Raw genomic sequence first — 21,622 nt, forward strand, 5'->3', positions numbered from 1 at the left:
ACTTGGTTCATGAATATTTTTGAAAGAACCAAGAGATAGTATAGTGGTTGATATGTATGAATAGATTAAATTTAGTATTTTAGCCAAAGAAAATGACTAAACTCCTTTGACCTAAATATCTCTGTCCTTTGTGGGAAGTCTTGTTGACAAGTTTTCCCCATCTAACATGTATGCCAATGATCAGAGCATTAAGAGTCCTTACAGAAGTTGATGGATGTTTCCAAACATTTCATGGTGGACAGAGAAAGAAATGATTACATAGGCATAGTTTTTTCATTCTACTTAAAAGGTCAAACTGCAAAGTTAGTGTAATAGAAGTCTAAATAATTTTTACTAGCTTGACCCTAGAATAGAGTCCTGCTTCTTCCCATGGGCTAGGTTTTTATGATTTTGAGAAATAATTAGTAATAGAAAAAGCAATTCAGTAGTATATGAGGACAAATCCCACTGCTCCCTTTAGGGATATATGTGACTTCATTGAGGGTAGAACATTCTAAATCCTCGATTACATTAAATTATAAAGCTTTTGCACAGATAAAACCAATGTAACAAAGATCAAAAGAAATGTAGTAAATTGGGAAACAATCTTTACAACTAATGATTCTGACAAAGGACTCATTTCTAACATATACAGAGAACTGAGTCATATTTTTAAAACAAAAAGCCATTCCCCAATTGACAAATGGTCAAAGGATATGCAAAGGCAATTTACAGATGAAGAGATCAAAGCAATCCATAGCCATATGAAAAAATGCTCTAAATCATTAATTATTAGAGAAATGCACATTAAAGCTTCTCTGAGGTACCACCTCACACCTCTCAGATTGGCTAGTATGACCAGGAAGGATAATGATCATTGTTGGAAGGGATGTGGGAAACCTGGGACACTATTACACTGCTGGTGGAGCTGTGAACTCATCCAACCCTTCTGGAGAGCTATTTGGAACTATGCCCAAAGGGCAACAAAAATGTGCATACCCTTTGACCCAGCAATACCACTACTGGGTCTATACCCTGAAGAGATGAGGAAAAAGGGTAAAAAACATTACTTGTACAAAAATATTTATAGCAGCCCTGTTTGTGGTGGCAAAGAATTGGAAATCCAGTAAATGTCCTTCAATTGGGGAATGGCTTAGCAAACTGTGGTATATGTATGTCATGGAATACTATTGTTCTATTAGAAACCAGGAGGGACAGGATTTCAGGGAAACCTGGAGGGATTTGCATGAACTGATGCTGAGTGAGATGAGCAGAATCAGAAAAACACTGTACACCCTAACAGCAACATGGGAGTGATGTTCAAGCTTGAAGGACTTGCTCATTCCATCAGTGCAACAATTGGGAACAATTTTGGGCTGTCTGCAAAGGAGAGTGCCATCTGTATTCAGATAAGGAGCTGTGTGGAGTTTGAACAAAGTGCAAGGACTATTCCCTTTAATTTAGAAAAAAACATATCTTATTGTCTGATCTTGTTACCTCTTAGAATTCTCCTCTCTTTAAAGATATGATTTGTCTCTCATCACACCCAATTTGGATCAAGGTACAACATGGAAACAAAGTAAACACTGACAGAGTGCTATCTGTGGGGAGAGGGAAGCAAGATTGGGGGAAAATTGTAAAACTCAAATAATATCTTTAATAAAAATAAATTAAAAAAAGAACATTCTAAATCCAAACATCTCAGTGACAAGACTAAAAACTCATCATAAAGTAGTTTGAAGGTACAAATGAATGTTAATAGAATCAATTATATTCTTGGTTTGGGAAATCACTCTTGTCACTTGATCACACTGGATACTGTCTCCTTGAGATTTGGTAATAATGCTGCTCTGTCCTACCTGTATCACTATTACTTCCTCTCCCTTCCCACCTCCCTTCTCAGAAATTTCTTTTTTCTGTTAAAAACATCACCATCTTCCTGATTAGTCTAGTTTAAAATCTGGGTATCATACTCAGCCCTTTTTCCTCACCTCTCTCCCCCTCCTCAGTATCCAATTACTTGCTAAATATTTTCCATTCTTTCAATATACTATGTCTCACATCTTTTCCATGCTTATACTACCTAGTTTATCACCCCTCACCTTGATTGGACTATATTATCAACACAAAAGGCAAAATAATATTCCTTAAACACATGTTTGAGCATATCATGACTCATGAACTATCAGTGGCTCCCTTTTGCCACTAAGATGAAATAAAAATGACTTCATTTGGCATTTATAATTCTTCATCATCTGGCCAGACTTATGGAGCATATTACTCTCTTTTCCACATGCTACATTCTAGCCAGACTGACTGATAGCTGTTTCACAATCTTAGTAGTCCATCTCCCTTGGTCCCTTGTTCTCTTGCACAGGCTCTCCCCTGTGATTGGAATATGTTCCTTCTTCACTTGCTTTTGAGATTCAACTTAAGCTGTTGAGCATTATCATCTACCATGTTCCAGGCAAATGTTAAATGACAGGACTACGGATAGCAGCAGAGACACAGTTCCTGCCATCAAGGAGCTACATTCTAATGGGGAAGACATTATATAAAAGGAAGCAGAGAAGCTTGCTCAATTCTCACATTCCAGAGAATCAAGAGTGCAGCTTGGAGTGGAATCAAGAGGTGGCTGAAGGGCATCCTCCTAGGTGGAAGTTCTGCAATAAACCAGCCAAGCAGAGGATGAAGTGGCCAGGGTGGAGGGTGCTTCCAGTGTGAGGCCAGGGGAGAGAGAACTTCTGAAGAGGCTCCTAGACCCAGAGTGGGTACTTCTTAAATATTGTTAGACTTGATCAGATTGGATTATATTGTTAAAGTTACTATTTTCTTGTGATTATTTTTGAAGGGAAACAAATTGCATTTCTCTCAGAAACCTAGATTAAATGATTGCTTTGATTTAAAAAGTCAGCATTCAAATTGCATTTCCCCCTCTACCCCCTCAAAAAAAAAATAGGAAGAAGACATTGTCTACTAGAGAATGCCTGTCAGAAAAGGAGGATTCTTGTCTCATAAGATAAAAATTTCTGACCTTCGGAAAGAAAAATTCTAGAGACCCATATTTAGAAAGGTGGCATAGTGGATAGAGCACCAGGCCTGGAGTCAGGAAGACTCATCTTTCAGGTTCAGATCTGGCCTCAGATACTTACTTGTGATGTGATCCTGGGCAAGTCACTTAACCTTGTTTGCCTTAGTTACCTCATCTGTAAAATTAGGGAAGGAAATGGCAAACCACTCCAAGGAAACCTCAGATAGAGTCTCATGAAGAGTCAGACATGACTGAAAAAGCATTGGAAAATAAATTTTTGCTATTCTTTAAAATTTGGCCTCATACTCTGGCTAGCTGTGTGATCCACGACAATTCATTTTAGATGTTTGCCTCAGTTTCTTCAACTGTGAAATTAAGCATCATGTATCTCCCATGGTGGTTGTGAAGTTTAAATGAGATAATAATGGTTTTCAAAACAAGCACTTAATACAGTGCTGGAAAGTAGTAGGTGCTCTGTAAATGTTTTTTCTCTTTGTCTATGTATAGTTTGAGGAGGCTCAGATGCTAATTCTCACCTCTTGGATAAAGTGTATTATCATCTCTTCTGGACATTTCCAATTCTTCCCACCCTCTCAGACTTCTTCCAATCTCCTTTCCACACACACTCTTCAGTCCTCTTCCCTTGAAGCTTTACCCTTTACTCTGCTTCTCCCCATTTTCTGGTGTGGCCTCTCTTCTTACTGCCCAACTTCTCCATTCCCTGACTTCCCTTCAAGTCTTAGTTCCTGGAGTCCTGAGCTTAGGTAGAGTCAGGAAGGCTTGAATTTAAATTCTGCCTCCAGACTCATTAGTATTAGCACCATGTGATCCTAAGCAAGTCATTTCCTCTCAGCCTCAATTTCATCATCCATAAAATGTTGTGAGAAGTAAATGAGATAACATGTAAATACTTTGTAAACCTTTTTTTTGGAGAGGGGGGGGGATGGGGGAGGGCGAGGCAAAGGTTGGTTTTTGATCTCAGGATCCTCCTAACTCCAGGGCTAGTGCTGCCCCAGTACTTTGTAAACCTTAATATACTGTATATGATAATATAATAATATAATGTATATTATGTGATATATAATTATATATTTTATGATGTGCTAGCTATTATTATTGACTGGCATTTTTTCTAACTCTCCTAATGTAACTGTGTGGTAGTTTGATTGGCATAGCATTGAATAAATAAACTGATTTAGATAGTATTGTCATTTTTATTACCCATCTACCCATTATGAATACTTATGAGCAATTTATTTTCTCTTATTTATTTTGGTGTTATTATCTCTAGAAAGACTGCTTTATAGTTATTTAGATAGTTCTTATATGTGTTTTGATATAGGAACTCTGACATAGTTTATATGTTCATTGGTTATTTTGAATGGGATTTCTTTCTATTTATTGATGGGTTGTTTTTTTTAGTTATCCTTTCTTTTACAAAATGGGACTGTACAAGCCAGAATGTTACCTTTCTAGCCCTTTCCAAACCTTTCCAAACTTTCCCTCAGTTCCTCTTCCTTCTCCTCCTCAAATGTAGGACTTTTTCTGGTTCTTTCAGCTCTGACAGGGGTGGGAGTTTTTGCCTTGTCTTTCCTGGCATCAGATCCACACATTCTTTTCCAAGCCATTCTAAGTCATAATTCTGCTTGGGTCCCCTTTCCCTTCCTAACCCCTCTCTATGTGGTCGGCCTCTCATGGGGAACATGAGTTCCATAGGGTCAGGGCTGCCATGCTTGGCTGGGTTTGTCCTATGACTGGCACATAATACACACTTAATAAATACCTTCTTACTGATGCAGTCATGCAATCATTATATTATCAAACCTTGGAATAGAGTTTTTATGGAAAAATGCTATGGGGAAATTGTTTATGGGAACTGACTAATGCATCAGAACAAACTGGATTTATTTTTAAAAACAAGGAAAAGAAGAAAATGCTGCCCATGCAAAACTGTGTTCTAGATTGTAGGTAATTTTGCATGATTATCATTGAATTACAGGAGAATTATAGTTAAAAAAAAAAGTCAGAATTTTGATTCACTTTTAGCAAGGAAACTTGTGTGTTCCTGGAGATCTTTGTTTAGAACTGATTTGAGCTTTTAGTGATTTTTGATATTTTTGACTACATTCAGATAAATGATACTATATTTTGCTGATTCCTCCTACCTGTCATGCTTACCTTGATCTCCTTCCATGTACCCTCTTTCCCAACTTTCCTTCTCTCAAACCATCTTCCCATGAATTTCTGGCCGAACATTGAAATCCTTTAGAGGTTTTTCTTCTCAATCCTCTGTTCTTTCTCTAATTCTTCCACTCAGCTCTCTCCCTTAGTGATAATCTTATCTATTCTTATGACTTTAACTATTCTTAAGTGACTCTCAAGTCTACGTTTTTTCCCTTAATCTTTATCCTGTATACCTGGTTGAAAGTTTCCATCATCTGCTCTACATTTCTACCTGAATCCAGGGCCATAGTATATTTAATCCTGTAAGTGGCTATAGAGGATATCAGTTGTCAGATGAGGAAACTGAGACCCAGAGAAATTAAGTAGCAGAATTGGTACAGCCTGGATTTGAACTCGTTTTCCCCTCTATATTCAGTACTATCAATAGCAACACCAAATTAAGCATATCTAAAACCTGTGTAAGGTTTTTCTGGTTTCTGTTAAGTACCCCAACAGACTAGAGAGCTCACTACCATCTTTGACTCCCCCTCCTCCTCTACTTTTCATATAGTTATCAAATCTTTAAAAAATTTTTGTATGTATTTATAATCTGTTTTCCATTGCTCCCCTAATTAAGCACATAGAAAAAAATAAACCCTTCACTAAACATGCATAGTTAATCAAAACAAGAATCCACATTGCCTGGGTCTGAAAATGTATGTGTTTCTGCATTTTTAAGTTGATCAGAAGTTGAACAACACCTCTCAACTTTGTCTTTTGGACTCATGGCTTATTTCAGTGGTCAGAGTCCTAAAGTCTTTCAGAGTTGTTTTTCTCTACAGCATGTTTGCAGTGTGTTCCTTGTTCTCCTAATTCTGTTCACTCTAATATGTATTGGTTTATAGAGATTCTTCTAGTTTTCTCAGAAACTATATATTTTGTCATTTCTTATGGCTCAATAATATTCCATTGTATTCCTTTATCATTTACAGCCATTCCCCAGTGAAGGATTCTCCTCCCCCCTCTTAGTTTTCAACTTTTGACTTTTACAAGGACTATTAAAAATGTTTTTGTACATAATAGATTTTATCCCCATTTGTTTGGATTTTCTTGAGGTGTGAGTCTACTCAGTCCAAAGTATACTTGGTCCAAAGGGTACCCATAGTTTAATAATTTGGAGGGAACATTGATCTAAAGAGCTTTTCAAAATGGCTACACCAACTCACACTTCCACTAAATGTACACCCATACACCTATTTTCCAATAGTAACTTGTGCATTGCCATTTGTCTCTTTTGTTGTCTTTACCAGTCTGTTAGAAAGGATGGATGAACAAACAATAAGGAATAAAGGGGGACAGGAAAGTTGATCATTTTAATTTATATTTCTCTATCATTGATGTAGAACATTTTTTTCTTATGATAGTTGATAGCTTGGATTTATTCATTTGAAAACTGCCTGTGATTTTTTGATCCCTTATTTATTGGTGGAAATGGCTCTTGCTCTTGTACATTTGAATCAGTTCCTTGGTTATGAGTGAGACCTTTTTCAACGAAACTCACTACAAAGATTTTTTTTCCCAATTGCCTCATATCCTTCTAATTTTAGATTTGTTTGTGCACAAATCACAAGCCCAATCCCTATTCCTATTTCACCTACCTTGCTTTTACTCATCCTATATTCTAGTCAAATTGGATTAGTTTTCATTTTCTATAAGTGTGTTTTTTGCACCATGTCTGTGTTCATGTTCTTCTTCATCTAGTGCCTTTACTTCCTACCCATTTAATTCCTACCCATCTCTGTTTGATAAATTTATATAGTATACTATGTCCTTTTTGGCTCTTCTTCATATTTTAGCTGATGTTATGATAATTTGTGTATGTCCTATTTTACCTATGAGATTGTAAGCTCCACAAAGACAAGGAATGACCTCCATTGGTCTCCTACATAGCAACTAACATTTGGTAGGTGCTAGAATTGTATTTGTTGAATGAAGAAATGAAAAAAAGGTAAGCACATATGTGCTTAAGCATGTCTTAATTGTAGCTTGGTGACATTATAACCAAATCAAAGATATCTTCTGTAACATAATTATTTAACTTGGTCCTGACATAAACATCATATATAGCTTCCTGAGTGGTCCGATTGGCTATTACCTTCAAGTAATCTGGCCTAGAGACCAGATGCCAAGAAAGCCATTAGCTGTTTGTGTGGCCAGGCATGAGATACTGTTGACCTGGAGAGGTGAAGAGGGAGCCACCACAGCAGGTAGCCCTGAGAAAAGCACCGTCATCTAATGCTGGGTATGCTTGTACATACAGCTTGTAAGCTGTACATGAAAACAGGGATAGGCATGGCTTCTGCTGCTGATGTGCAGAAACCCATAAAATCCTTGGAGGTGATGGGAAGGAGTAGAGCAATGGATTTATTGTGAGCAGACAGGTGGGCATCTTGGGTCATTGGGAGTCTTTGATTCATCCTATGAATATAACCCTGCCTGCATCTGAAACCAGGGGGGCCTCAAATTTAGGATGTTGAGAAGAAGTAATTACAGTGGGGAAGCTAGTTAGCACAGTGGATAGAGCACCGGCCTTGGAGTCAGGAGGACCTGAGTTCAAATTGAGACTCAGACACCTAGCTGTGTGACCTAGATTACCTAGCTGCATGACCTTGGGCAAGTCACTAAACCCCATTGCCTTGCACTCCCCCCCCCCAAAAAAGAATTAATCCATAACTGTCATTAATATTGCACTTGAAGCTTTTTTCTCTATGTTGCATAGTATTTCATTTGATCTTCACAGGTAGGTCAGTACATGGGGAAACTGAATTTGAAAGAGGTTAAGTGACTCAATTGGTGAATAATGACACCTCCCAGGGTGGTGGTGAGGATCAAATGAGATAATCCTTGCAAAGTGCTCATCAATGTCTGCAATAAGCACTATGTCAGTATGGAAAAACTTAGAAATTTTTTTTCATTTCTTGACCTTGGTGCATCCCCAAAACACAGACTTTGTCGGCTCCCCCTGTTTGCCCAAGCCTGCCCCAGAGACTTGGATAGAAATGTGACAGAAGAAGCTTCCAGAGAATTGCCAGAGCTAGGGGAAAATGCCCCTCATTTAAAACAAGCAAAAAATAAACCTTCCTGGCCTTGATCTAGTAATGCCATCACCAGAGAAACGGGATGAATGGGGAACTCTTTCTGCCTTTCTAGCAGAACAATTTTCAGCTCTCCTGATTCTAAATAAAAAGGAATTTCTTCTTAAAATTTAGAAGTTTTGTGGCGACACCTCCTGGCTACCACTGGGCTGACATCTGTCTTATTTCTTAAATTCATAAATCATTAACACTTTTACTTCATTCATCAGTCATGGACTTAAATTATTTTTGTCACTTAAAGTTTAATCTTGGATCAAATTATTGCACAAGATAAGTCTCTGGCTACAGCCTGTTAAAGTTAGAAATAAATTATTGGTATAAAACAGAAGACAAAATAGTTATGTGAGTAATTGAGGCTGAGTACAGTAATTAAATCTAATAGCTTAAACATTGAACTATAAATTTTTTACATCTTTAAAAAATCTTTTAATATGAATTATGGCTTCCGTATGGATAAGCCCCACTTAGTTTGGTGCTGAGTTCATAAGATGTTGATATGTGTTCTTTCGCTCTTCATCATAACACCCACCTGTTATTACATTGTATATTAAGTGTATTTTTGATGAGCAGTTCATTTTTCCAATTCTAGCCTTGGTTTTCACCCACAGGTTTTCATTGGGATTTAAATCAGGGGAGTTCTAGGATCATTGAAGCATGTTACCCTTTTTCTCTAGGCCTCACCTATTTAATGATATGTGACATGATTCCAGGTGTGAAACAGTATTCCATTTATATATTTGGGGATTTCCATAATTCTGGAAAAATTCACTTATCTAAGCATATGTTTGTATATATATGTGTGTGTGTGTGTGTATATATATATATATATATATATATATATATTTATAATATAAAAATTTTCTAGTCCTATAGGATAGGACTTTTTCCTCCCTTCCCATAAGGCCATTTAGTGATAAGATTAAGCCATATGTATATCTATATTATACAATGTGCACATATGTTATACTAAGCTGTATAACACATATACATCATACACACATGTGCACAGAACATACACAGATACATGCTACATATACACATATATAGCCATACCTAAAATACAGGTATATGTATATATGCATAGAGATTCATGCATATGTAAATTGTTATATATAGTAATAAATTCAAACAATTTGCATAGAGTGAGAAAGGAAGAGAAAAGGGGAAGAGAGAGAGGCAATGAAGGAGAGGGGAAGGGAGGGATGGGGTGGGGGGAGAGAGATATTAAGATTTTGAATATGACCCCTTAATGTTTCTTTCTGGAGTGCTATATTGAGTTCCCTTTGTGGAAGTCTCTTAGTTATCAGGCCTGATTCCGTCCTCAGATTTATAAGTGTTTGAGGTCACTCCCTCTCCCCTTCTCCTCCTGCTGCTCACTGCAGCTTCCAGCCTCCTCCCATTTTGGTCAGAAGCACTTATATCTCACAGAGTGCTTTGTATCTGCAGCAGGTCTAGAGATTTTACGGAGAACAAAAAGTATAACCTAGCATAGGGACCCGCATTGAAGTCTAAAACAAGAAGGGTCTATCAAAAGGTGGGAAACAAGCAATCTTGGAGGCAATTTCATCAAGTACCAATCCCAGGCCAAAACAATAACCAGTGTTTAGAAATAGAGGTTTAACAGAGCAAGATCCAAATTCTGGATAAAGACATTAGAGTCAGAATTTAGTCCAAGGCTCACAAATCTCATAGAATAGTAGAGTTGGCAGGAGCCCTGGGTTCAGCCTCCTCATTTTATCGATGAGGAACAGAGACCAACAGAGGACAAGTCAATAACTTGGCCAAAGACACACAGCTAGTTACTAGCAGGGATCTCCTGTTTCTCAATCCAGTGTTATCTCCATTACACAATGCAGAACTCATACAATTTGAGTTGGAAGGGATCAGAGAGTTCATTTATTTTACCCCCCCTCCATTTTGGAGATGCATAAATTGAGCCTCAGGAGTCAAGTGACTTGCCCATAGTCATATGAGTGGAAAGTAATATTGGAAACAGGATACCAAGGCAAGTCTCTTGCCTCAAGGGCTAATGCTCTTGCTGCCACTGGAGGAAAATATCATCAGCATCAGTAGATTTTGTATAATGTTTTAAGGTTTGAAACATATTCTTCATTTGTTAATTCATTTGAAACATTGTGGGAAAGAAACATGATAGCCCATTGAACGCTGGAAGTTTCAGCTCACCCAAGAACTGAGTTCCGTTAGGCTTCAGGAAACTCAGTGGCCAACACCTTCTGAACTCCTCCCCCTGTGCTGAATGGAAGCCTATATATTTTTTGAGTGTTTTCATGAAAAAGTGCTTCTAGATCTTTCTCATCCATTTCTCCCCACCTCTTTCCCAGTTCATTTCTTTAGTAGTGACATATTGTAGAAAAAGACATAAAGAGATCAGAGGCTAAATGAATTCAGAGATGCCTCTTGATACCTTCTAACTATTGTACCTTAACTAGATGTGCCCAAATTATTGGGTTCTTCCTGTTGGGTCTGGTTGTTAGAAGTCCACTCTCTGGGAACTGAGTCAGAGTGATGAAATGATTGATTCTGGAATACTCTTGGCGATCATCCCATTGAATTGGATTCCCTCCTTCTGGACACCAACAGGATCAAGTAGTCTATGATTTAACATTAAGTCCAGTGGTTAAACTGCATCGGTACTTTCCAAATTAAGCTATTATTTTTCTCCGTGAATCATACAATTTCCCAGGCTTATTTCTCAAGCCATGTGAGTGACTGGGCCCCTTTCATCTGAAGATCCCCTGATTCTGACTTTGTCTTTCAGGAATGAACTGGAGCGACAGTTTCTTGAATTGCTGCAGTTTAACATCAATGTTCCTTCCAGTGTTTACGCCAAGTATTATTTTGATCTTCGTTCTTTGGCAGAAGCAAATAATCTCAGCTTCCCTTTGGAGCCCCTCAGCAAGGAAAGGGCCCACAAACTTGAGGTAAGATGCTTAAGAACAAAACAAAATACTGCAATGCATTGCCATGCATTCATTGTCAGCACTGAATGTGGATGAGGGAGTAAGATTTTTCAAAGTATGGTTTGATGTCAAATAAAATGAACTGGTACAGTACTCTGACTGTGTTCATGGCTGCTTAGTTAGAAGCAAGCTTTGAAGTCCATGTATGTTTTAAATAGATATCTGCCCAAGATTCTGATCATTTTTTCAATATCATCCTATATTTAATGTGAATGTTTCATCTGTCTGTCTATATGCCTGACTATCTGTCTACTGGGATTCTTCATCTTCCACAAACTGGAAGTATAGGGGATAATGGGCCTAAGGTTAGCACTGCTGATCATCAAGGGAACTTTGACCAGCTTCTATTTTATTTCCTTTTTTTGGCAAGGCATTCTGGGTAAAGTGACTTACCCAGGGCCACACAGCTAGTCTGTTACTGATCTAGTCTGGATCTAGGCAACCTTGTGTACTCCCAATTCTAGGGGCTTATCATATTGATGCCAAACTTAGTATAGATTCGTGATTGATTTTCACCCTGCTATGCCTCAGAGTTCCCCAACTCAAGCAATCTACCAACCTCAGCTACCTATTAGCTGGGATTAGCAGGGATCTCACATATATATATATATATATATGAAATCTGTCTATATACACTACATACATAGACACACACACACACACACACACACACACAAATGTGTGTGTTCCACTATGTCCAGTTAATGTGACTGATTCATTTGGAAATCATAGAATTGTAGAGTTGGAAGTGAACTCTGGGTATCTAGTCTAATCTATATCTGAAAAAGAATACCCCTTATGGCATAATTAGAAAGTGAAGTGGTCATTCAGCCTCCACTTAAGTATCTCTATTGAGAGAGAATCCTAGCTCTCAAGGCAGCCTTTCTGCTTTTCAGTAGCTTTAATTGTTAGGAGGTGGCTTTGTTTTATTTTTAGCTTCATTCCAAATCTGCCTCTTTGTAATTTCTGCTCATTCCTACAGTTTCTTCCCTTGGGAGCCATTTAAAGCCAGCCTTAATTTCCTCTATGCATAAGAAATCTTCAGATACTTGGAATACAACTCTCATTCCCTGTAGTTTGCTCTTCTACAGGCTAAGCATCTTTAATTCCTTCAGTCATTAGCCTTTAAACCAATTATGTGTGTAACCCTTGACCTCAAAGTTAAATTTTAAAAGTTCCAAAAGTCCCCTAAAAGAGTTTCCAGCCCAGAGAACCATCACTGTCTCTTTCCTAATAGTTTAGAAAAGTTAAAGTACATAGAGAGAAAACTTGATACCAGAGCTGCAACTTGAATTTTCCTATTTCCCAATATTTCCTTGAGAAATAAAGAGCAGATCTTTGTTATCTTGGACTCAGTTTGGGGTCTGGGTTGGTCATCCCCATACCAAATAGTGACTCATGACCAGTTCTTTAGGTAACTCATCTTCATGATGGAGGCATGAACTTCTTGCTGTTCCTCTATACCAGTTGATGTGTGTGTCCTTTTGGAAAAATTACGGGAGAAGAACAGAGACTAACAAGTAGGGGAAGGGCAAAGGGGGAAGTGTATAAGGGGCTCTTACAACAGGTTTGACCTACTCAGAGACAGAATGAAGAGGCCCTAATGAATTGTTGTACTTTTTTCCCTTTCTTCTCCCTTGCTTTGTCACCTCAACTAACCATAGGCCAAGCTGGACCATAGGCCAAACTGGTCTAGAGTTTTAAGTATGGCAAAGGATCTCAGACCCAATGCTGTTTTACTCAATTAATGTACAATTCCCATGAAAATATTATTCTAAATTTAGATGGGAGAAAAGGTGATCTGCAGAGAATTCAGAACTGCAAATCAAACAAAATGTGAGAGTACATAAGTATTTTTAGAAATCAAATAAGGAAATAATGAATTGATTAAATGTTTTTCAATAAAACATTATTAAACAGAATAGGTAGTATAGTGGAGAGAATACTAGGTCCAGAGTCAGAAAGACTTGAGTTTAAATCCTGCCTCAGACACTTAGTAGATGTGTGACTCTGAGCAAGTCACTTAACTTCTATCTGCCTCAGTTTCCTCAATTGTAAAATGGTTTTAATAATAACACCCACCTCCAGAGTTCTTGTGAGGATCAAATAAGGTAATAAATTTGTAAAAAGAACTTACTAGAGTATACAACAGGTACTTAATGTATCCTTATTCCTTTATTAAGCTCCTACTATGTAGTAGAGAGGCAAACACAAAACTAAAATCCCCTATTCAAGAACTCTCAAAGAGCTATGGGTTACTTCAAAGTGCATCCAAACCAATTCTGTAATATTTAAAGAAGAAAAACTGAAAACTAGAGAGAGAGAGAAGGAAATTGATTTACTTAGCTAGTGGCAGAGGCAAATCCATAATGCAGGACTCCTGACCCCCTGCTTAGTGGTTTTTCCTCTATACTGTGGTATGTTAGAAAAGGAAGAATGAAAAATAAAATCGAGTCTTAATTATTTAGGGAAATTAGGGAAGGGGAGGAACAAAGGAAGGAAGGAAGGGAAGAAGCAAGAAAAAAGAAAGGAAGAAGAGGAAGGAAAGAAGGAAGGAAGGAGGGGAAAGATAAAAGGAAGAGGGATAATGAAGGGAGAGGAGAAAAGGAAGGACTCTAGGGCCAATGCTCTGTCCAGTGTCACCTTGCTGCTCTGTCTTGTGACAAAGAAATAGTACTGAATAAGGTTTGTGGTTTTTGAACCGAGTTAGTATAGTAATTTGTTTTACTTAACTGTGCTTCTCATAACTGTTCTACTGGAGGCAGGAGGGGATACAGTAGGAGGGAAATGGCACTGATGTAAAGAAATAAATTTAAAAAATCAAGGAGATAAAGACCATTATTTGTGGACATTAGGAGTTTCATTATCTTATATTCCAGAGTTTTTAAGATAAACTATTTAATGTACTTGCTATATTGATGATACAATTGGATTTGAAAAAAGCAACCTATTCATTCAGATTTAAGGATTATGAAGAGTAACCTTTTCATTAACTGTTAACTAAACAAATAAAATTACATTAATACATACAATGTAGAAAATGTATTGAAAAGTATTTTAATACTAATGCAAGTTTCCATAATAAGATACTGAATGTGATTAGGCATTTTGCTGATTTTTCTTGCATATGATTACATACTTATATAAATACATATGTATGTATGTGTGTAAATAGATGATAGGTAGATAGTGCTGTCAGATTTTGAAGCTCTGTTTATGAGATTCAGTCATCAAAGATGAAAAGTGGCAGATGATAATCTCAGAAAGTTTAAAAAGAAAATTTAAAAAAGACTTTACTCCAGAAAAATTAATGACCAATTTCATGCCCTTCAAAAAGGAGCTGTTTTTCAGAGATTGACTCTTGATAATACCAGCAGGTATATATAAAGTAATTTTCAAATGAAAGGTTTAAAATATATGAGAGCTAAAAGGTGTAGCTAAGCTGAGTCCTGAACCTCAGCAGCCTTGGATTCTGAAGGTCCTGTCTCATTCAGAGATTTGCTGTGACTTTTAGCCAAATACTTGAAGCTAGAGGATAAGTACCACCTTTCAGTGAGGAATCAGATATATGTTACAGATATTCAGGAAGCTAAAAATTCCCAGGGTATGGCATATATTAACTTTTTTCTTCTTGTTTTGATTTATAGCAAATGATATAGGGTCAGTAGACTCCTGTTCAAATGCTGGCACTGTTTCTTCTTATACATTTGGAGTCAGTATCACTATTGCCTCATCTGTGAAGTAGATTGAAGTCTAATTTCTTTTTCCCATCAACTTAACTCTTCATTATTCATGTATTTCATTCATTCATTCATTCATTCATTCTTCAAGCAGCTAACCAATTCTGTTCAAAACATTCTGCTTCATCATTCTTTTAACCCAACTAACACCATCAAATCAGTTTATTTCCTGGTTTTTTCCCTCCTGAAATCTTTCTCTGGAATTCCTGTCTTCCTACCTTAAGGTGTTATAGAACGTTGTCATTTTTATTTTTATTATTGTAGCTTCTTAGACAATGTTATGTCAAATGGAATCATTTGCTCTGAATTCACTTGGTTGGTGTCTGACCTTCTCCTCTTCTCCTGATTTGCAGGCCATCTCTCGTCTATGTGAAGACAAATATAAGGATTTAAGAAGATCGACAAGGAAGCGGTCAGCTAGTGCTGACAATCTGGCTGCACTGAAGTGGTCTCCAGCCATCATCTCCTAACAGTGTCACGTAGGATATTCTTACAAAAAGACTGTTTCCACCCCTTCGGTTTCTCATTTGATTTGGGAAAACACCAAGACTCTGGGGTTTTTTGGTTATGTTTTTGTTTGGTTTTGTTTTTAATCCTTAGCTCCGACAAGCTGCCTTTACACTGCCTCCTCACCGTGCAGCACACACACACACACACACACACACACACACACACACACACACACACACACACACACACACACAGCAGTTTTTCAGTGGAAAGCTAAATCGGTATTTTGGAAATCCTGTCTCATGCCTTTTCTCCTGGATGTTGCTAACCTTGGGCGAGGGAATGGGGCACCCTGATCCTGCAGGAACAAACAAAGGAAAAGGAAAGTAGTGTAGAGGCAAGAAAGAAAGATATAAATGACTTTGTCATCTCTTTGAGACACTGTGCTCATTAATAGATAAATACAAAACAAAAACAAAACAGGAGATAAAGAAGTTTGGATGTGCACTAAGGAAAATTGTTTTTACTTTAACCTGAAATTCAGCTTAGTTATGTTTTGTTGTATTTTTTGCATTCCTTCTAGCTGATTTTCAGAGTTTGGGGGAATGTGGTTTTTTTTTTGTTGTTCTTCTTTTCTTTGGTCCTGCAGAGCAGAGAATACAGTCTATATCTACCATAGCACAAACATCCAAATAAATAGTATTGGTTGTTCCTCACTATTCTCTGTGGGCTGTCTTGTTAGCCATCATCCTTCAGAAGTATTATGCATCTGTTATGTTTCTTTTAATTTTGTTCCCCCCAAAATGAAAAAATTACCTTGACCATAGTGCTGAACCAAAAGTATACATGATCCAACATTCCTGTGCTATTTCTTTTTAATTATTTCCCCACCAAAAATTGGGAATTCACACAAAGTGCTTGTGCCTTCCTGTCACCTTGGAGCAGTTTTGTTTACTCTGACCTACACTCAGATGTGACAACACTCAGACTTTATGGGTCAAGAGGAAGCAACATGCTGCAGAAATCTCTATTGGGTTGCAATTCAGATTCCTGTGTCCTTGCCTTTCCCCAAGCACTTAGATCCTTGCTTGAATTCACATCACAGGAGTGGTTTTTTTGTATAGTCCATCTAATTCATTCCTCCATTGTTGCAAGCAATATCCTCTTCGATTTTTATATGTTTACTTTAAATCAAAGTTAAGTCTGTTTGTATAAAAAATTTTTTTAAAAACTTAAAAAAATGGGAGGGTGGGAGGAGGGTTTCACTGGGAAGATAATTGAAGAGATGAATGTTAACCTTTATTGAGGTATTTTTCACAGATTAAATTAAAAAAAAACAACCCACTCCCACCACCATATAAACTACACTTTTTCATTGTGGGTGCTCAGAGAAATTTAAAAGTCAAACTGTGAAGAAGGTTGATAATATAATTGTACCTTTTTCATTTCCTAATTATTCCTGGTTTTCCTTATGAGATAAAGCAGAATATTTTATAGTAATGTGAATATTGAGATATGTAGCATGGATAGAGGGCCAGCCTGTAGTCAGCAAGATCAGGATTCAAATGCTGACTGACACATACTGACTGTGAGATCCTTAACAAGTTTCTTAATCCGTCTGTACTTCAGACAACTCTTGAATATTCGAAGTTAGAGATGAATTACTGATCTGCATCTGTGGAGGAAATTTAAACACCCTACAGTTCCTGTTATACCAATAAAATAGTTCTGGACCTATCTCCATCAATGACATCCAAACATATCAAGGTGGGTGGGTGGGAAATGGTCATTTTGAACTCAAGTTCATGAATCTGATTCTATGAAAACTTTTTCTTTTTATACTTTTCCTTTGGGTCTGACTACAGAGGAGAGGTCTTCTAGTCCCTACCCTCCACCCTCTTTTTTTTAATCAATGATGTAAATGGAAGATTAACAGGATCTTTTTTTTTTTGCATTTTTTTGGACTAGTTATCTTCCCTACCCTCAATGCCCAAAGGTCATAGACCTGACCAGTGACTATATTTATTCATACCTCTCAGTGAAACATGCCTTTGAAAGAAATGCCCTTCTAAGAGCCAAGGTACCAATTCCAGATTGAGTATTCTCCATTTGCAGGTTCATGCAGTCAATCCCCTCTGTGATCTAAGTATTGGCCCAGAACTCAGTTCTTTCTCATCTATCATTAAGAGAGAGAAAGAGAGAGAGAGAGAGAGAGAGAGAGAGAGAGAGAGAGAGAGAGAGAGAGAGAGAGAGAGAGAGAGAGAGAGAGAGAGAGAGAGAGAGAGAGAGACCGAGACCCAAACTTCAAAATGAAATTCCTTCTTCCCCTGATTGTACCCATTCATTTGGTATGATTCCACAACTGACTTTTCTGTTCCCATGCAGGTTCAATTTGGAACAGAAAACAGAACTCTGAAAATGTAATAGAAAGTACAAAATGTATTCCAAAAATCTTATCTAGTTGAAAGAAAAAAGGGACATATTTTCTTAGCTTCTGGAATTTTAATACCTCTCAAGAAAAATGAGTTCCTACCATAATGTAGATGGTCGTCGTCTTTTACCAAACCATTTCAGAAAAGTTCTGTTATCTTTCTAACAGAAATTGTAGTTTTATCCCTTTTATTTGAATGAGAGACATATAAACTTTGAATTATGTAAATATCTCAATGCATCTACTATAATTTTGTGGAGTTTATTAAAACTACTTTAAAGATTGTATAGTCTATTTATTGTATGTATGTACATACAGTCTGATACTTAAATTTTAAAGTGGATTCCATAAAATTTGGCTCAGTCTTGTTTAGACTATTGAATATTGTTTTAGCCTTGTGCACTGGACTCTACCTCTGTATAGGAGAATTTTCCATCCTCTTTCATTAGTACTGATTTTGTGATTAACTTGGTTATGTTTCTTGCACTAAGGTTTTATTTTAAATCTGCTGTAAGTGTAGATTTTCTATTTTCAGTTTTGCCATAGAAATCATTTGACCTGTAGGTGGATAGTTATTTTTGCTTTATTTTTTCTACTTGATAATGAAAACTTGCTCTTTTTTTTGTTTCAATTTGTTCTGTTTGCCAAAAAAAAAAAAGTACAGTACCTATTGGTAAATGGTAGTGACTGTAATCTGTTTGCAAGGTGATTTAATACCATACAATTAAAACAAATTACTATTTAGGAACACACTGTCTTAGTGTAGTTTTTGGGAGCTCCTCTGACTGGAGAGTTTCGTCACTGATAAATGAAGGGAAATTCTTTTACAAAGTGAACATGGACTGAAAAAGTTCATTGAAATTTGTGACCTTGATTCAAGCATAAAATTTTGTGTGTTGATGTTTTTAAATTATGAAAATCATCTGTGAGGGAATGGGGATAGGGGAAGGAAATGAATCAGGTAGTAAGACTTATTTCCCATTAATCCATTTCTGAGTTTCATTTTCACCAGCCTAATTGACTGTTTGCCAAAGTAACAATCCTATCACCTGGTTCCTTTGCACAAACTGTCCCTGTGCCAAGAGTTTCTGTCTGTATCCTTACTCTTTAAGGATGTCACCTCCTTCAGGAAGGCTTTTCCATTCCCCTAGAGGTCAATGTTCTTGCCCTGGAAATTCAGGAGTTGATAAAAGCAGATAGTCAAATTATCTACCTGGTAAAATGAAACTGTTCTTGTGGACAACTTTTTTTTGGGGCTCCATATCCCAGTGCCTAACAACATTGCGTGACACAGCACTATATATTACTATGCTTAATAAATTAGAGTTGGGGGAGATTGAATTCTCATCTTTCAGATGAGGAAACTGAAGTTCAGTTACTCAAATGACTATACAATTGGTAAGTAGCATGACCAAGATTTCTACCCCGGTCTGTGGATTCCAAATCTTGTGCTTTTTCTACCCTATCATGTTGAATCAAATTCTCCTTTATTTTCATACCCAAATTTCTTTTATTTGGTAACCAAATAGTTTGTTACCATTAAAGTGGTAAATGTTTCCTTTCATCTTTTCCTACCTAATTTTGAACCAACCCTCACTACCCTGAAAATTTGTCTTGATATTGAGTATATCTCACACTAGTTGGATGGCATCAAACCTGAAAAAGCAAATGTCAGGAGGATTTGTCTTGAAGAATGGTTTTGTCTTTATCTCTGTGAGTAAAACCCTGGCTTGTTGAAATGTTACATTTTAAAATGAACTTTTTCCTATAATTTTTACAACTATAAATTTAATGCCACAATATAGTACTTATATTTGGGTCATCCTTGAAGGATATGGATAGTGCATGAATGAATGAACAAGCAAATGAATGAATGAGTGAGTAAGTGAGAGAAGAAACATTTATTAAATACTTGTGTGTAAAGAAGTAAGTCCTAGGAATACAAATAGACACTTAACTCTCAAGGAGATTACATTCTTATTATAGGAGCCAATACATAGGTTCCCAGGTTTCAACAGCAAAGCAGATGACAATACTTTTTAAATCTCAGTTCCACGAATATAATCCTGTGTCTCAATTCCATGAATAAACCTATGATATTGAACCATTTGACAGTAACCAGGACCTTGCAGAGGGGGGTGGGGGTGGGGGGAATAGCTACATAGGCTTGCCAATGGCAGATTTGGTAGTCTGGTAGCTCTACTGTTTCTGTAACTTTGGACCTTCTTAATCTAGTGGTGATGTCAGTAGTTGGCATTGATGTGGCTAACTTTTTTTTTTTTTTTTTTAGGTTTTTGCAAGGCAATGGGGTTAAGTGGCTTGCCCAAGGCTAGGTAATTATTAAGTGTCTGAGGTCAGATTTGAACTCAGGTACTCCTGACTCCAGGGTCAGTGCTGTATCTGCTGTGCCACCTAGCTGCCCCAGATGTGGCAAACTCTTAATAGTGGCTCCCTAAGTCTAACTGACCACAAGTTCTGTTGGGTTTAATGTGAATTCTAGATGTTAGAAACTTGTGTGGAAGTCTACAGTAAAAAGGGAACTCATAATAGTGATAACTTTTAAGTTGCTGCCCTTTGTTATCATATTAACTGTCCTTTCAATGATCAAGGCTTAAAGTGAGTGTCCCATCTTCTAAGAAAACAAACTATAGAGCCCCCATTTTATTTTTAAACAGGAGAACATTATATGTAATATATGCCCAATATTTTTTTGGATTATATGAGTTACCATCATTATGACTACATAAACAATTAGAATTTTAATTATATGCCCATCTCTTAAGATTACTTTTATCATTTCTATAATCATACTAAGGCCACTTGTCTGTTCTATGACGATGGGTATAAACAAAATTGATATTGTTCTCATATATGTAATATATGCCCAATGTTTTTTGGATTATATGAGTTACCATCATTATGACTACATAAACAATTAGAATTTTAATTATATGCCCATCTCTTAAGATTACTTTTACTAAGGCCACTTGTCTGTTCTATGACAATGGGTATCAACAAATTTGATATTGTTCTCATTTTAGAGCAGGCTATAGTATAACTTTAGGACTTGATGTTATACTTAGTCCTTTTGTTTTTCACTCACTTTGTCATGTCTAACTCTTTGTGACTTCTTTTGGGTCTCTTGTTGGCAAATATACTAGAGTAGTTTGTTATTGTCTTCATTTTGTAGCTGAGGAAACCAAGGTAAGCAGGATGAAGTGACTAAACCTCAGTCATACAACTAGTAAGTGAAGCCAGATTTGAAATCGGAAGATTCCTGACTCCAGTGCCTCACCCTATCCATTGTGCCACTCACTGTCCATCCTTATTCATCACTATTTTATTTTATAATCATTTAGTTGACTGATTCAAATGAGGCTATGTGGTTTTATTGAATTCATCCATTTTTGCTCCTCCCTCAAGCAAGAAAAATGACTGAAAAAACCATGTGGGACTGCACTGGTACATCCAGTAATCCCCATCTAAAAACACAAAGTCCTAGGCAGTGATTTATCCAGGCAGCTTGGGGCCTAATCCTGAGGCAGTGTTTGTTAAAGCAGTCCCAGGAGAGCTGCTTACAGCAGGAGACAAATCCCAACAGAGCACAGTAATGAATAATATAAATAAATTCAGGTCTTTAAAGATACTACCTTTACCTCCCTGTCTGTCATGCTATTTGTTATAGATTTTTT

The 21,622-nt window shown here is 37.0% G+C and overlaps 1 protein-coding gene across 8 annotated transcripts in view; it reads left to right on the forward strand.

The window, feature by feature from the left end:
• The window catches only part of CCNY (cyclin Y), a 319,673-nt gene extending 301,872 nt beyond the window's left edge, over positions 1-17,801 (forward strand). For all 8 annotated transcript variants that reach the window (XM_074193197.1, XM_074193202.1, XM_074193204.1 and 5 more), the window contains 2 exons: positions 11,108-11,270; positions 15,403-17,801. In XM_074193197.1, the coding sequence (XP_074049298.1) occupies positions 11,108-11,270; positions 15,403-15,519 (280 nt within the window). In that variant the 3' untranslated portion in view covers positions 15,520-17,801. The remainder of the gene's footprint in view (positions 1-11,107; positions 11,271-15,402) is intronic.
• Positions 17,802-21,622: the final 3,821 nt, after the last annotated feature.

Source organism: Macrotis lagotis, chromosome 7 (assembly GCF_037893015.1).
Source record: "Macrotis lagotis isolate mMagLag1 chromosome 7, bilby.v1.9.chrom.fasta, whole genome shotgun sequence".
Taxonomy (NCBI): Eukaryota; Metazoa; Chordata; class Mammalia; order Peramelemorphia; family Peramelidae; genus Macrotis; species Macrotis lagotis.